The sequence below is a fragment of the Serinus canaria genome, chromosome 2 (assembly GCF_022539315.1).
Source record: "Serinus canaria isolate serCan28SL12 chromosome 2, serCan2020, whole genome shotgun sequence".
Lineage (NCBI taxonomy): Eukaryota > Metazoa > Chordata > Aves > Passeriformes > Fringillidae > Serinus > Serinus canaria.
This window is the reverse complement of record NC_066315.1, coordinates 40041531-40056627: the sequence shown is the minus strand read 5'-3', so window position 1 is coordinate 40056627 and position 15097 is coordinate 40041531. Positions and strand designations below refer to the sequence as shown.

At 40.0% G+C, this 15097-nt stretch overlaps 1 protein-coding gene across 1 annotated transcript in view; it reads right to left on the bottom strand.

Moving 5' to 3' along the window:
* CMC1 (C-X9-C motif containing 1) overlaps window positions 1–12086 on the bottom strand; it is a 42458-nt gene extending 30372 nt beyond the window's left edge. The window contains exon 1 of the mRNA XM_009086137.4: window positions 11947–12086. Within this exon, the coding sequence (XP_009084385.1) occupies window positions 11947–11971 (25 nt within the window). The 5' untranslated portion in view covers window positions 11972–12086. The remainder of the gene's footprint in view (window positions 1–11946) is intronic.
* Between the last annotated feature and the right edge of the window lie 3011 nt (window positions 12087–15097).

Sequence of the window (15097 nt, the reverse complement as noted above, 5' to 3'; positions counted from 1 at the left end):
ATCTGTATGTACTCTTTCATTCACTGACACAAAGCTGAGAAAAACAGCACATACTAGAGCACAACCTAGAATTTGTATGGCTATGTGGAAGACTTCAGTTCTTCAGAAGAAAACAAAGTCTCTTCAATGGAGGATGTAGGAGCATTTGCATTTAGAAATCCAACTTAAAAAGAAGTGCTGCTGCCTGATTTCTATACTTAAAAGTAAAGTTGTAGTTGATTTCAGCTATCTCCAGAATTCTCTTGAGTACAGCTAGAGATTTAGAATAAACAACACAGATCATTACAAAAAGAAATACTGCTTTTCCAAATCCACCTTCTTCAAAACAAAGGAATGACAATTCATCAAGAACAGGTTTTTCTTTCTTGTTTTCTGACTTTATAACCCTTTAAAGGACAATTGCTCAGAACACTGCATAGTCCAATGCAGTTATACCAAATACCTGGTTTTCATCTTCAAACATACTATTTATTCGTCTTTCGAAGCTGATATCACATTTCAGAACAGCATCAGTTGGGATGCTCACAATATGGAAATTCTACTGTCAGATAGTTATTCTCAGTTACAATAATTTCAATTTAAAATCACTCATTAAAAAGGAGATGGAATGATGAAAAAGTGAAAGTGCAATGTATTGAAACTAAGGAAAGAAGCAGGTTTTAAGTTACCAACACCTTTCAAACACTATTTTTCAGAGCATTTTTTGTTACGTTACCATAAAAAATAACTGAAACCAACATTTGTCATTCTTAATCATCATTGTTTAAAGTTTACTAATGCTAAGGGATTACATTATGAGATTACACAGTATTGTATGTGATATTACTAGTGGAATCTAGCAACAACAGAGGATTACAATGAGTAACATACAGAATCTGAACTAAAACTATTTCTCCTCAAAAATAGCCTTCTTAGCATTTCTACAGCAGGAAAAGACACTTTATTCTGTACATACAACAGAAACACTAAAAACAAAAAGCTCTTGACTTTGATATGCTTCTATGCTCTGATGTTCATATTAAAACACTAAATATCAGATTTCTATAATTATATTATTTTACAAATAAAATATTACAAATATCCTTCATTTTAATTTTCTGCAGAGTATCAATGTACCAAACGCTTGGTACAGTACATAGGCTGCAGACAAGACAAAGCAGTCAGAAAACTTCCAAGCATATTTTGTAAACAGGACAAATCAGTTCAGCTGAATGACATGGCAGGAGCTGGCACAGCCACACTATGTGCACCACTCATCCAGTCAAAGCAAGCTGGCACTGCAGCCTTCCTGGCCTCTCCCCATCCCTATGATGCTCTTTTACCTCTGCCCACACAGACAGGCTCAGCAGCCCTGTAGTGAATGAAAGGGGAAGGTAATTTCCTTTAAAGGTAAATAAACTTCCTGTTAGACAAATTTTCAAGGAGGTAAATTCCCTGATCCTGTTCACTGCATAACTCCATATGACAGAATTAAATGAGATGAAGACAAGAAGAAAGACTGAAGTATCATGAGTACCACTGGCTCAAATTACAGCCCAAATTTCTGCACCCCACACTTTCTTTTTCTAAACTCAACTTGGCTATACAAATGCAGATACAGTGAATCAAGTCGGTTGCCACCTGTAATCAAAAGGGAAGTTTTACCAGTGCCACATTGCCCTCACTCACCCCCATCACATCATCATTTTTATGCACCTAACCTTGCAGTGAGTGAGCAGGTCAAAACAGAAAACTAACTCAAATACGTGTAAAAAGATGCTTCTCAGATGATTTACACTTTGGAGTAATTAGATCTACTTATCAACTTCCCATAATTAGCATCATAGAATATCCTGAGTTGGAAGGGACCCACAAGAATCACCAAGTTCAGCCCTTGGCTCTGCACAGGTTCAACTTTTATACCACAGCATACATGGAAATGTAGCAGAGAGGAGAGAAGTCTTTAGGGCCTGGAAAGAGCAACTGGGTTTCCCCTGCTGGCAAAGCTGGCCAGAAGCATCCATGATTTTCACAATGGCAAAGCACAGTGAAAGGATCAGCTATCCCTCTACTGACTAAGAGGAGAAGTGAGTAGGAATGCAACTAAAGGCTCTAAAGGAAACAGGACACAGGGCCATCTGGGAAAAAAAAACAAGCAAGCAAGCAAAGAAAAAAAAAACTAAAAAGACAAGACTTCCCTGATAGCTCAGAACAGTCAGAAAAGATTGTCTGGTTTTCTCTTAGGTTAAACACCCAATCTTCTGTTTGATTATTCAAAAGAAAGAGGCATAAGACTGATAGCAAGGAGTAGCTCTACTGGTGTTAACACCAGCGCAACCAGAACCATGACAGAACTGTGCTCCAGGCAAATTCCTTCCTTTTAGTCCCATGTTGTCAAGTCTACAAATGCCGAAAATGCAGGAAAGAGAGGGCACATCAGGACACTGGGCAGCATCCAGTAGGAAGAATGAGAAGAGAGCTAAAACAGTAATTCAAAAGTAATTATACAACAGTACAAAGGAAACGACAGTAAAGACTATTTATAAACTCATCTACAGTTTTTAGAAGAATCTCTGTTGTGAAGTATCAGTTTCAATGTTTTTTTTTTTTAATTTTAAAAAATGCTTGCAATTACAGGATTTTGCTTTTGTATTTTTAATTGGAAAATACTTAGTACTTGATAATGGTTAAACTTGATAGTGTTAAACCTAGTCTAAGTGACTGCATTAAAAGCGCAAGCAATTTTAATTACACTGTCTAAGTTACAGGCTCTGGGTACAACTACCTCTCCAAATAGCTCAAATGCAGATGTTCAGGTTAAGCAGTTTGTATTTACTTGTGAGTTTCTACTGGAACAACTTAAATATTCTTCCTTGATTCTAAACTATCCACTGCATTACAATTACAGTGGTTTTCCTTCAACAATCTTAAAACACTTTATTGAAGTCAGTATCCCTAGGATTTACACAAAATATTTAAGAAAAATAAGGTGCAAATATTAAAAATAGCAGATACGAGCTAAAGCAAATGTGTTCACAAGCAAAGTACCTGCACTTCTGATAATGATGTACAAGCACTTGCAAGATCACCATCAATTCAAGCTATTCATCTCTGCAGTAACATATATGGCAACAACTTTCAAAGGAAAAAAACAAACAAAAAAAACCAACCTCAGAAGCAAGACTTCATCAAAAAATAGGACACAACCATGATGTAAAACCATCAACTCCTTTTGCCTTTTTTCAACTATAACACAGTTTCCAGAATAAGAACTTTTTCCCCCTTTGGAAAGTTCACTATTCCGCACTAAGAAAGGTGCTTCTTACTCTAATACCAGACACCTGTGGACTAGACCCTACAGAAGAATCTGCATTTCAATAGTTTTACTCCTGTTTTATTTCATCGTGAAAATATTATTCCCAGACAAGTAAGAAATATATTTTCCTACAGTTTGCCTTCTGCATTTGAAAGCTGATACCTTTGGTATCACCCACATTCTCCACACACTTTTCCTGGTCTTCTGGGTAGGCTGTTTGAAGAGATCATGGCTTTTTGCCACAAAGTGAACCACCACATCACCCCAGACAAATGCTAGGAGCAGCTTTTTCTTCTCCCTCTGCCAGCCCAAACTTGGGCATTTTTGTTAGATCAATTTAATACTCTGATAGTTTACCCTTACCTTACCTTTTGATGAAATTTCCAAGTACCATCAAACATTACAAGGGACCAATGGATGAACACAGCTAATCAAATAAAGGTTACAAAACAAAGACTAAATACTACAAATACTAAAAAATAAGTATTTTGTAAAAGCATACACAAAAGTTAGCCAGAATTAAAACCAAATGCAGGCTTCCAGGAGCTACAGCTAAGTCACTAGCTCCTTGAAAATATAAGTCTACATCTGTGTGATAGATTACTGAATGTTTCCTAATGACTGATCAACAGATTCCAGAATGCTCCTCTTGGGGACAAGGAAAAAAATGAGAAGATAAAGAACAGTTAAAGAAGTTACAAGTTTGCAGGAAAAAAAAAAGACAAAAGGGGAGAAAAGGGAATACCTTTGTGAAAGAGAAACTGTTTTCCATAAAACCTCAGCCCAGTTTAAAGAATTAAAGAGAGAGATTGACTTAACTGGGAGATATCCCTATTCACTAAATCACGAAGAAACATTTATGACTTGTTTATTTAATAAACAAAATCTGTGGGGTTTGGCAAATCTCAGCACTCGTGGTTCTCGTTGCATACAATATGTGCGGCACAAGACTACAGTTGTAATAATAGCCTTCTGTGGTTGATCAAAACCCTCAGCTGCAAAAGCTCTTTATTGCCATGGAAGGCCAAGGACCATAGTTGGTCATTTTAATAGTTTTTGTTATTTTCCCCAAGAAACTAATATACATTAAGAGGAACAAGAACATCCCAACCACTAGAACACATCAAAATCACTCTGTATGGAAGCTGGCAAAACAGATGACAAATACTTTCTTGACTTTCTAGCCTCTGACTAAAGGACCCAGGATGGCCTTGCGAACATACAGAGTTGTGCTGCAGGCAGCAGACCTTTAAAGGGGAGAGAAGAATGAAATACCAAGCTGCTTTACAGTCCTAACAACAAAAGGGACTCTAGCAGCTTGTCAAATTAATTGGAACACTATTACAAGAAGAGGATACCAAGACAAAAGCCTTCCTAGAAGAATGTCCTGAGAGAAGTCATGTAATCTCCCCACTTCATTCAACACAGCTAGTAACTGACTTGCTCACCCTTTACTCATCCTGCTGGTAGTTAACAGCTCTGCTCCCACCTCTTTAACGACTTCAGGTAGCAGGGACACAGATTACTCAGGAAAATTGAAATCTGCTCTACCCAGCTACTTAAAGAACCTCACACTTTCTCCATCCAAAGGGAACTGAGTCAAACAATTCCAGGAACAGTCTTTGAAATGTGCATTTCTAGTTATATAACCTATAATTTGGATTTTCTTGATTTTTTATTTAGCCACGTTCAAACAATATTCAAAATAGTATTTTAAATACTATTGCTTTTCCATTAAGAATCGCAGTATGTATGAAGAACAGAGAAAGCTTTAGTAACTTTACATCATTTTAATTAGCAATTTTACTACCTCATGCTTTTCTTGAAATTCCAGTTTTATTAACTTTTAGACATCAGTTATGTACCTTACTAGAAAAACTGCTGTAGAAATTTCAGCCAAGGTTCATGAATCCAAGTTAAAATACAACACAATATAAATTTGGAAAGCAATCACTTTCATTATTTTGGGAGATTGATTGAGAAAGCGGGAGCCATAAATGGGATCTTCTCTTTTATTACACCTTAATATTTTTTTTCCTATCAGTTGCCACCAAAGGTAAGCTGTTGTGAGTAGACAGATTTCAAAGATACTCTTATTTTTTAAGCTAAAAAATAAAACTCAAACAAGTATCAATAAGAACTTCAGCATTAGAAATAGCAGTTACTAAAGTGAAAAGGGAAGAAAACCAAGGAGATGTATGCAGAATTACCATTCTTTAACGTAATCACATTTAAAGAAAATCTCCATTGCAAAGAAGCTGCTATCCTGGAAGGGAAGGTCTTGTTTTTATCTATGACGAGTCTATTAAAACTTGAATTTAACAGCCATTCTGTCGTTTCTTCCATATGCAGATCTATAGTTTGCACAATACTTGAGATGGTTTGGAGACTGACTAACAAGTTTGTAACTAAGTTGCAAAATTGCATTAATTTAGAGGATTCAGTTATTCTTCATGTCACTTGGTAAAAATTGTTTCTAGGAGGTAAATACTCCATTTCATTACAAAGTTTTGTTTTAGAATACTTGCCTATGAGATAATTATAACAATACATTGGAAAAGTAAACTTTCCTAAATAACAGAAGTAGCAGCAGAGTGCCCACTGCCTGCTTATTGGCAAACATTCCTTCCATCAATCAGACTATTCGTTCTAGACATTAAAATTTTTTTTACCAAAAAAAAAAAAAATTAGATCTATTTTAGTGCACCTATAACAGTGTTTCAAGTAAGCAAATATGATGAGAGCTTAGTACTCCTCCAGGAAAAGAATGCATTCAACTCAAAATTTTCATCTCCATTATTCTGCCTTATTCCCCTTGTATTAAATAAAATTACCATTCTTAGGTTAATTCATATGAATCATTTATGCATATGTGCATCATAAAAACTTCTCCAACAAGTCTGTATCATTGAATCAGACTGCATCAACTGCTCAAAACCTCTCTTTGGAAACACTAAGTCACACATGGGAGCAAATTCATTTAGAGATAGACCCATTAAAGTCATGGGAGAAAAAAACAACTTATTTTTCTAAAATCTTAGGATCTTTTCCTACAATTGTATTTGATGTATCAATTAATACTTTAAGAATCCAATCCTGTAGCCTTTGGGAAGGCTTCTGTTCCTTTACCGACAAGGAATTTGTGGGGTCAAAGCTACAGAATAATTTCAGCATCCGGCTTTGTAAACCTCAGTCCTAAAAAAACCCTGCAGAATTCTGTTAAAGGTTTTTATCAAAGACATTAATAAAGAGAATTAATTTTATCAAAGACATCCAGTGTGAACTGATGGATGATGGACTAGGACCAAACAAATACATTTATACATATGTGAAATGCTACAGAGTTTGGTAATTTCATTTGCACATCAGTGTTTGCATACAAACTAGAGCCTTAAGCAGAGAGCTTCTACAGAGGTTTTGAAGTATAGAAGGACAATATGAAATGATAGAAGTGTTATAATCCAAGTGAAACTAGATCTGTGATACCCTGAAACTCTAATTTAAAAGCAAAAGAAACTTATCAATGCAGCTTTTCTATGCAGTACCCTTTTTTATTCTTCTTTAAATGTATATGAATAAATTTATTTGTATTTAAAAAATTCCAGATTTTGAGATCTTTCTAATACTGACAACATTTGAAATTAAGATGAAATACAGGGATGACAACACCAGGGAAAATTTCCAAAGTTTTAACTTCTCACCATTCTATCATCACCTCAAAGTCAATTTTCACCTTTTTCACTGGCTGAATTTGTTATCTTACATTTTGCTTTCGGGCTCATGTTCCTGCAATATGGCAGTACTGGATTACAAGAATGCTGTTTGCTAAAAGTGAACAATGGCTGCATTACAGCAAGTCTGTAATGCCTAGAAAGAAAAGGAAAAGCAAACCTGACAAAGCACACTTTCTTGTTAATTACATGCAGATTGCAAATGCTCATACATCTAGTGAGTAATAACTAAAGCCAAACCGACACAAGGAGATATTTTTACACTGCTGATCACACAGCAAATCCAGTTACAGGGCCTGAAAATTAATTACAGATTAAGACTTAATATTTACTACTGGAAATAAATCAGCTTCATTAACATGTAGCCTGTAACATTGTTCAAGTATGACAGACTTGCTAGTTAGGAAAGTTGTGAGCTACCTATTAAGGGAACACCTCAGCCCACCTCAAATCCCATCTGAAAACAGGTAAGAATTCCAGCAAAATGCAGCAAACACAACTAGGGCTACGGACTGACCAAGGATTAAACTAGCAGAGCCAGCCCTAATTCCACTATTGTAAAGCTTCTGAGTGCTTCATTTGGTAACTGGTGCAAAATCCTCAACGCAACTTTCTGTCACTTAAATAAAACACCATGCAGCAGGATTTCAGCAACCAAATACACATTCCAGGGGTTTTTTTGAGATGCTAAAATATACTAGCAGCACAGGCACAATTCAAATCCTACACATAGGATAGGGTGGCACACTTTTTAAAAAGTCAAGCCCACACATTTGAGCACCTCCTGTCTGAAATCAGTCCCAAGTGTAAAATTCCTATTTCTTTTATGCCCTGTCTAACTAACAGTGAATGGTGTCCAAGAATGTATTGCTTACTTCCACTTGGAGTAAGAAACAGAGAAAGGTCCTGAAAAAACACAAACTATCTGAATCATATAAACCAAACAGATCACATAAAACAGAGCTAAGCATAGCTTAGCTATGACATAAGAAACTGTGCAATAACTTACACCAGAAAAAAGAGATGAGTAAGAGGTAAATCTGACATGGAAAGAGCAAAGTACCCAATATGGATGAGGAAGGGATGCAGGAAAATCTAACAACCAACAAATCCCCCAGTTATTATAAGAGGAGATGTTAACCACCTAAGATTTGCCACCATGCTCAACAATATTAATCAGCTGCTCCAGCACTACATAATTTTCAGAAGCGTGTGACAAGGAGTAATGAAAAACAATGTAAATCACAAATAAAAAGTTTCATTATACAAACAAATCTGCCCAAACTCCTTGAGAGCTTGAATATTTAGCTCTTTAGTCACTCCTTTCAAGATAAAATTTACACCTTTCATTCCAAATAAAGAACATCACACACAAATGAAGAGGAAGGCTTATGAATAACAGGACCGAATACCATTCTTCCTGCATTTAAAAACCAAATTCTTTAACTGGAAGTAAGGATTAAGAAACAAATGAGAAACAATGCCTACCTTTGACTTCTGCACCTCTGTAGTAAATGAACAATCAGTACGTACAATATAAATGAACGAACATCTTGGAAACTAACATCAGGGATATGATTAAAACACACCACTGTTCTCAAGTTTCAGAGCATGAGGTGGCAAGGCTAAAAGCCTTTCAGTTACATTAACACAAGGATTGCAGATGTTATTCTGGTAACTTATGCTATTAGTCACAAAACTTATCTAAAAGAAGTTTAATTAAAGTTGAAAAAGAACAGCTGAAAAACAACTTTTCCTTTTACTTCTACATTTTTTCCCTTTAAATTCTACATTGCGTTATTGCCCATTATTTTATCCTCTCTATCTTTTGAAGCTATAATTTCATTCTTTTCAGTGTATTCTTCCAGCTCTAGGCTTACTGCCCTTGCCACTTTGAAACAAGTCACATTCATTCTGCAAGTCAAAATTTCTCCATTCACTGACAAAACTGCTGTGTATTTAACAACCTACACTTCCACCTGTCATGAAGAAATAGACATGTTAAGTAGTTTAGGAAAAATATCAAAAGTCTTCAGACCTGCTGTTTTTAAGCCCTATGTCAAGGATAGGTACCAAAATCTGTATTGTATGTATCTGTGAATGTTCAACTAGGGATACAAACAGCACCACCTGAAAATGACAGCTATAAGCGAGTGCACAGTAAAAATAAAATTACCTTTCTCATAACCCATGGCCTCTACCACTAAAAACTGCACCCTACAGAGCTTTGGAAGTGCTGCATACAAAAATCAAATTCAATGCTGGGCTGCAGCACACTGATTTTGGAGAAGGAGAAAACAAAACAGTGTAACTTTTTCCTAAAGTGGGAGAAGCTGTTGACTCCCTCAGAGATACCCTCCAGGAACACCTAGGCAAATGAAGGGCAGAACAATCACCAACCACGTGAAGTTTAGCACCTGGGATGGAACAATTCTGGATGTACAGACAGACTGGGGGAAAAGCGTCTGGAGAGCAGCACTGCAGAAAGGGACCTGGGGGTCCTGGCAAGTTGAATGAGAGTCAGCAGTGCCCTGGCAGCCAGGAGGGCCAGTCCTGTCCTGAGGGGCATCAGGGACAGCATCATCAGCCAGGCAAGGGAGGGGATTGTCTCACTCTCCTCTGAGCTGGGGCGGCCTCACCTCAAGTCCTGTGTGTTTTGGGCTCCACAATACAAAAAAAATATAAAACTTTAGGAGACCATCAAAAGGAGAACTACAAAGCTGGTGAGGGGCCTAGAGGAGAGGAAGGGCCTAGAGCCACTCAAGGAGCAGCTAAGGTCACTTCTTTGTTCAGCCTGGAGACTGAAGGGAGACCTCACTGGGCATTAGAACAGGCTCTCCAAGGAAGTTCTCATGACACCAAGCCTGACAGAGTTCAAGAAGCATTTGGACAACACACTCAGGCACATGGTCTGATTCTTGGGGAAGTCTTGGGGAAGTCAGGGCCAGGAATTGGACTTGAGAATTCTTGTGGGTCTATTCCAACTCAGGATAATCTGTGATTTTATGAACATAAAATCTTCTGATCATGTTTACTACCAATTTATTTATTGGATATAATCACCTAATGACACAACCACAGTTTCTTCCTAAACTATGGCTATCAAAAAACTCTTCCCATACAAATCACAACATAATTCACAATACAATATGTATTGTATTGTAGGTTCTACAATATGAGCTTCAGAGGACTCCTTGATATTCACTCCCTACTGCCTTTCAAAGCCATGAGAATACTTGTGTCTTTTGTGACCATAAAATGAAGTATCAGTCATGGTAACAATTTACAGAACTGTGATCCTCTTTTTTTTCTCATATATGAGCCAAGAAGCAGTTAACAACGATGACATTAAAACCTACCACACCAGGGTATTTGGGTTAACACCTTGCTAATACAAACAGGGCAGCTCACACCTCTTGCAGCAATTGTTCCAGTTTCTCTACTACCTCACTTAGACATCTCCACCTTTACTTCATTCTGAGGTTTTCAACAGAGCCAGAAACTGATGGGGAGTAGGGGGAGGGAAGCAAAAGATAGTGGATAACAAGGTAGCAGATTTAGAAAGGTGTCAGTAAGCAATGTCACTGCCCAGGAGATGAATCTCGTATCGGTGCCACACAGCAGGTACCCAAAGTATAGCCTTAGCAGTCCTACCATAGCTAACATACAACCACAGCATGGTTTGGGAGGGACAGATAATGTCATTACATACATAAATATGGAAGCAGAATGCCGATAACTTCAGTGTTTGGTGCCATGCTTTTTGTTCTCACTGAAATTTCAACAGGTTGAATTGCCAGGATTAGCTCAGCTGGTTACAGCATGCTCCTAGTAACACCAAGGTTGTGGGTTTGATCCCATTAAGGATCATTTACCCACGATGATCCTTGTGGGTCCCTTACAACTCAGCCTATTCTGTGAATCTGTGAATTACCTAATGTAATAAACAGGCTTTTTCCAAAGGACAAGCAGGAAGTGAAATTACATCCACCACTTGAAATGCTATGGTAAATTTTATAATGTTTTCTTAATTGAGTAACAGACCAATGTGTAGAGGATACAATCAATAAACCCAGAACTTGACTACTCTATGATGAACGCCTTGTTTGCAAGGCCTGGAGAGCCAGGTCCAAGGCAGGTTTCCATCAGAAACTGAGAGCCTGGCCTTGGCCACCATCCTTCAGCTTTTGGAGAAGCAGCCACAGGCAGCAGGGACCGAGGTGCACAGCCACGACCACTGCAGGTCACCACCACCTACGGAAGACTCAACACCTTGCATTAGCTGAAGGGAATGACCTTCTAAGATACCAAGCTGAAGGCACCTGACTCGGGAACTCTGGGCACAGTGAGTGAACACTACACGGGTATAAAGGCCACGGGCTTACTCTCACTCCTGTGGACACGTGTCTACAGCCATTCGGACAAGACCTCGGTAGCACGAAGCCGAGGACAACATAATCTTGGTGCTTTGCCTTCACGTTTGTTACACAGCCAGAGAGGCTACAGCAGGCACCCGCGGGCGCCTGGACGCCCCGGAGCTGCCTTTGCCCCGCGGCCCGCCGCTGGAGGTCACGGCGGCAGCAGCAAAGCAGCAAGGAGGGAAGCAGGGAGGTGGCGCCGGGAGCCTGCTGAGGGCAGCAGGAACGTCCCAGGCCGCCGGGAACCTCGGGGAGGCCGGGCCGGAGCCCCCCAGGGTGGCCCTTCCCAGCACCCACCGGCGGTGCGCCGCAACACACGCCACCGCCCTCTCCGGTGGGTGTGAAGGGCCAGGGGAAAGCCGCGGGGGTTTCCCACAGGAAGCCTTGGCGAGGCGAGCAGCGGTGGGGGAGAGGAGGGCGGGAGTGAAGTGAGTATGTCTGGGGGAAGCTCCCTCGCCCCGCCGTCCTCCCTCTTTCCCGCCCACCCGTCGGCCGCCCCTACCTGCGGCGGCGGGGGCAGGCTCCATCTGCGGCCCCACGCAGCGGCGGCAGCTGCGCACAGCGTACGCGCGCTTCCACTTCCACTTCCCCGGCCCTGCGGCGCAGGCGCGGCACTGCCCGGCCGTTCCTGCCGCTCCTCCCCGCGTCGGGCGGAGCCCGGGGGCGGGAGCTCTGAGGGCGGAGGTGCCGAGCGTGTGGCCATGTGGGCGCGGGGGCGGTCCTGAGGCGGCCGTGCGGCACCGTAGCTGGGCCGCCGCCGCAACTGAGCCGCCACCGCGGTGATTTCCTGACCGTGGGTGGGCTCATATGCTGTGAGTCACCGAGGAATCACAAAATCACAGAATGGGTCAGGTTGACACATGGCTGCAGTGGGTCATCTGGTCCAACCTACCTGCGCGAACAGGCTCGTTCCGGAGTATCTCTGGTGAGGGACGCTCCGCACCGTCTCTGGGCAAGCAGTTCCAGTGCGTGCTCACCCGCACAGTAAAATTCTTTTTCATGTTCCTGTCAAGTTCCCTGTGCATCACATTCTGCTTCTTGTCTCTAGTCCTGTTCTTTGGCACCACTGAGCAGAGCCCGGCTCTATCCTCTTGGCGCCCCCACTTTAGATATTTCTATACATTGATAAAGTCCCCTGTCAGATGTTTCTTCTCAAGACTGACCAGGCCCAGGTCCTTCAGCCTTTCCTCATAAGAGAGATGCTCCATTGCCCCACTCATCCTCATTGCCCTCTGCTGCATCCACTGCAGGAGGTCCATGTCTCTCTTGTACTGAGGAGCCCAGAGCTGGGCTCCTGACAGGCCTGGGTGCTGAGCACCAGGTTCGCAGGGAACCTCAGGGAAGCTTGTGTGTGTGTCTGCATGTGTGCAGCCTCTGACAGGGACGGGTGTCACATCTTCCAGCTCTTGGGGTGCCTGAGGCTTCCACAGCAAGGACTTGAAGTGGCAAATGAGAATTTCATTGGTGGCTGTTTTCATCAATGATTTGGTTTCTGACCATAAAAAGGGGCTTCCCAGTCACTGGACATGAGGTCCCTTCTCATGCCTCAGTGTCGCTGGGACCATGTTCCTGTGACAGCAGTGCAGTTGACAGAAAAATCAGGAAATCTAGTGTTCCACCTCCAACTCTTAGGAGTCTGCAATATATTTGAAATATTTGGTCAATAATTGACCAACCTTTAGTTGCATGAGGCAAGAATAACCACTTCGGGACACAAAACATGGAGTAAAAAAAACAATTTAAAAAGTGATAAATTTCCACAAATTGTCATATGCTTAAAAACCCAAGAACATGATTCCCGAGAACTTAGGAGAAATGAGAAGTAAGGAGACATATCCAAAACTCAGGACTTGATTTAACAAATACAAGCCAGAATTTTCAGAAAGCCTACCCTATTTTCCTATCTTTAGCATTTTAAACTGACAAGTGATATGAAAAATCAGTCATTTTATGCAGTAGCCTCTTACAAGAGGCTGCAAAAATTCTTCCAAATATAGCATTTCCTCTGTTACCTGGCATGGTTACTTTCTGTTCAGTGGAAAGGTGAGTTTTAAACATTACATTCTCAGGGAAGTGAGAAACCCAGGGGCCTTCCCCAAACTTCCAGATTGTATGCCTCTGGAAGATAATAAGCAGTCTAGAAAATTCAGTAGGAGGAATTTAGATAATGCTATATTATTTATTATTAAAATTATTTTCCATCAAAATTTCAAGTTTTCCCCCAGACTGACAATATTTTCCCCATTTGAAAATATAGTCTCTTTATTAGGAAATACCTTGTTTCAACTTGAGGCCACACTAAGAGCCAAGTTCTTCATGTTGATACATTCACAGAAATTAGTAGAGCGTGATGTAGGCAAAATCTTCTGCATGAATGCTTTTGGCCTTACTGATCTAGAGCATTTCTGCTTTATACCATTAAGTGCCTTTATGCTTTTCTTTTTTTAACCACAAGTTTGATCTCATTCCTTAGAGTAAAATATGAATATTACAGTTGTTTTCTGTAACTTTAAACTACACCTCTTCGGTTAATGTTAATAAACTGGTTTGAGAATTTTAATTGAACAAAGCAACGGAAATGCAACATGTCAATTTATTTGTATTTGTTTTATTAAGGGATTTTGGCTATGCTACTTCTGCAATGAATATAAATGTTAAAAAAAAAAGATACCAGCCAATCTGCAAAGAGTTCTTATATAATCTACAAAGGGAAAATACAAGAAAACGCGTGATACAAAGAGGAGCTTTCAGCATGAGAACCAAAGAAAGGGAATGTGTGCTTTCAAAGTAAGTTGAGTCTTTTAAAAAAAGGCATTATTTAAGTTAGTAATTTTTGCTGCTCTTTAACTCTTGGCTACTGATATTTTATATATGTTCTGCAAAATTAGAACTCTGAAGGTTTCTTTTACTGATGAAGATCTTTGAACTTACATGTCAGCTCCATGTGTTGTATTAATTTGTTCCATTTCAGGCCAGAACTTTGCTGCTTTCATGGAAACAGTATCTGCAAAAATAAATGTCGAATAGGTTTGTAGCTTGAAGAAGTTGTCCTCTGCTGCTGCTGCTTCTTCCAGTAGCAGGTCTGGAAAGCAGAAACAGGACTTTCTGGAGTTTTATTTCCAAGTCTGAGAGACAAAAATTATGAACGTTGAGAAGTGCAAAAGGGACTAAGACACACCTTGAGAAAATAAGAACAAAGGAAAAAAAGCTGATAGAACAACTTTTTGAGGGTCAGAAATAGTTTTTGAGGGAGGGCATATGCAGCTGTGAGTCTGATAACAGTCTCATGTTATTTGGGGCGAGTAGACATTATCAGAAATGAGAAAGTATCAGAGAAAAATGTTATCTTGACAGATAAGCAAGTGAGGCTGACATGCAGAGCAGGAATGGCATAAGACAGTAAGGTAGTAACTGTCCACAAAGGGCTTTAAATTAGGAGTAATATCTTGTGTCTGACTTGGGAGCCAGTGCAATGATCTCAGAAGTGGCACAATGGCTGACTCAATGACACAGGATAATTATGTTCTTACAGCAGCTTGTATGAACAGAAACAGAACAGTTTTTACCACCAGAAAAGAGAAAGTTACTGTGTGAGAGATGTGAAGTGTTAAGTGCCACATCAAGAATTTTAGCGCAGCTAAAAAAGCAAAACT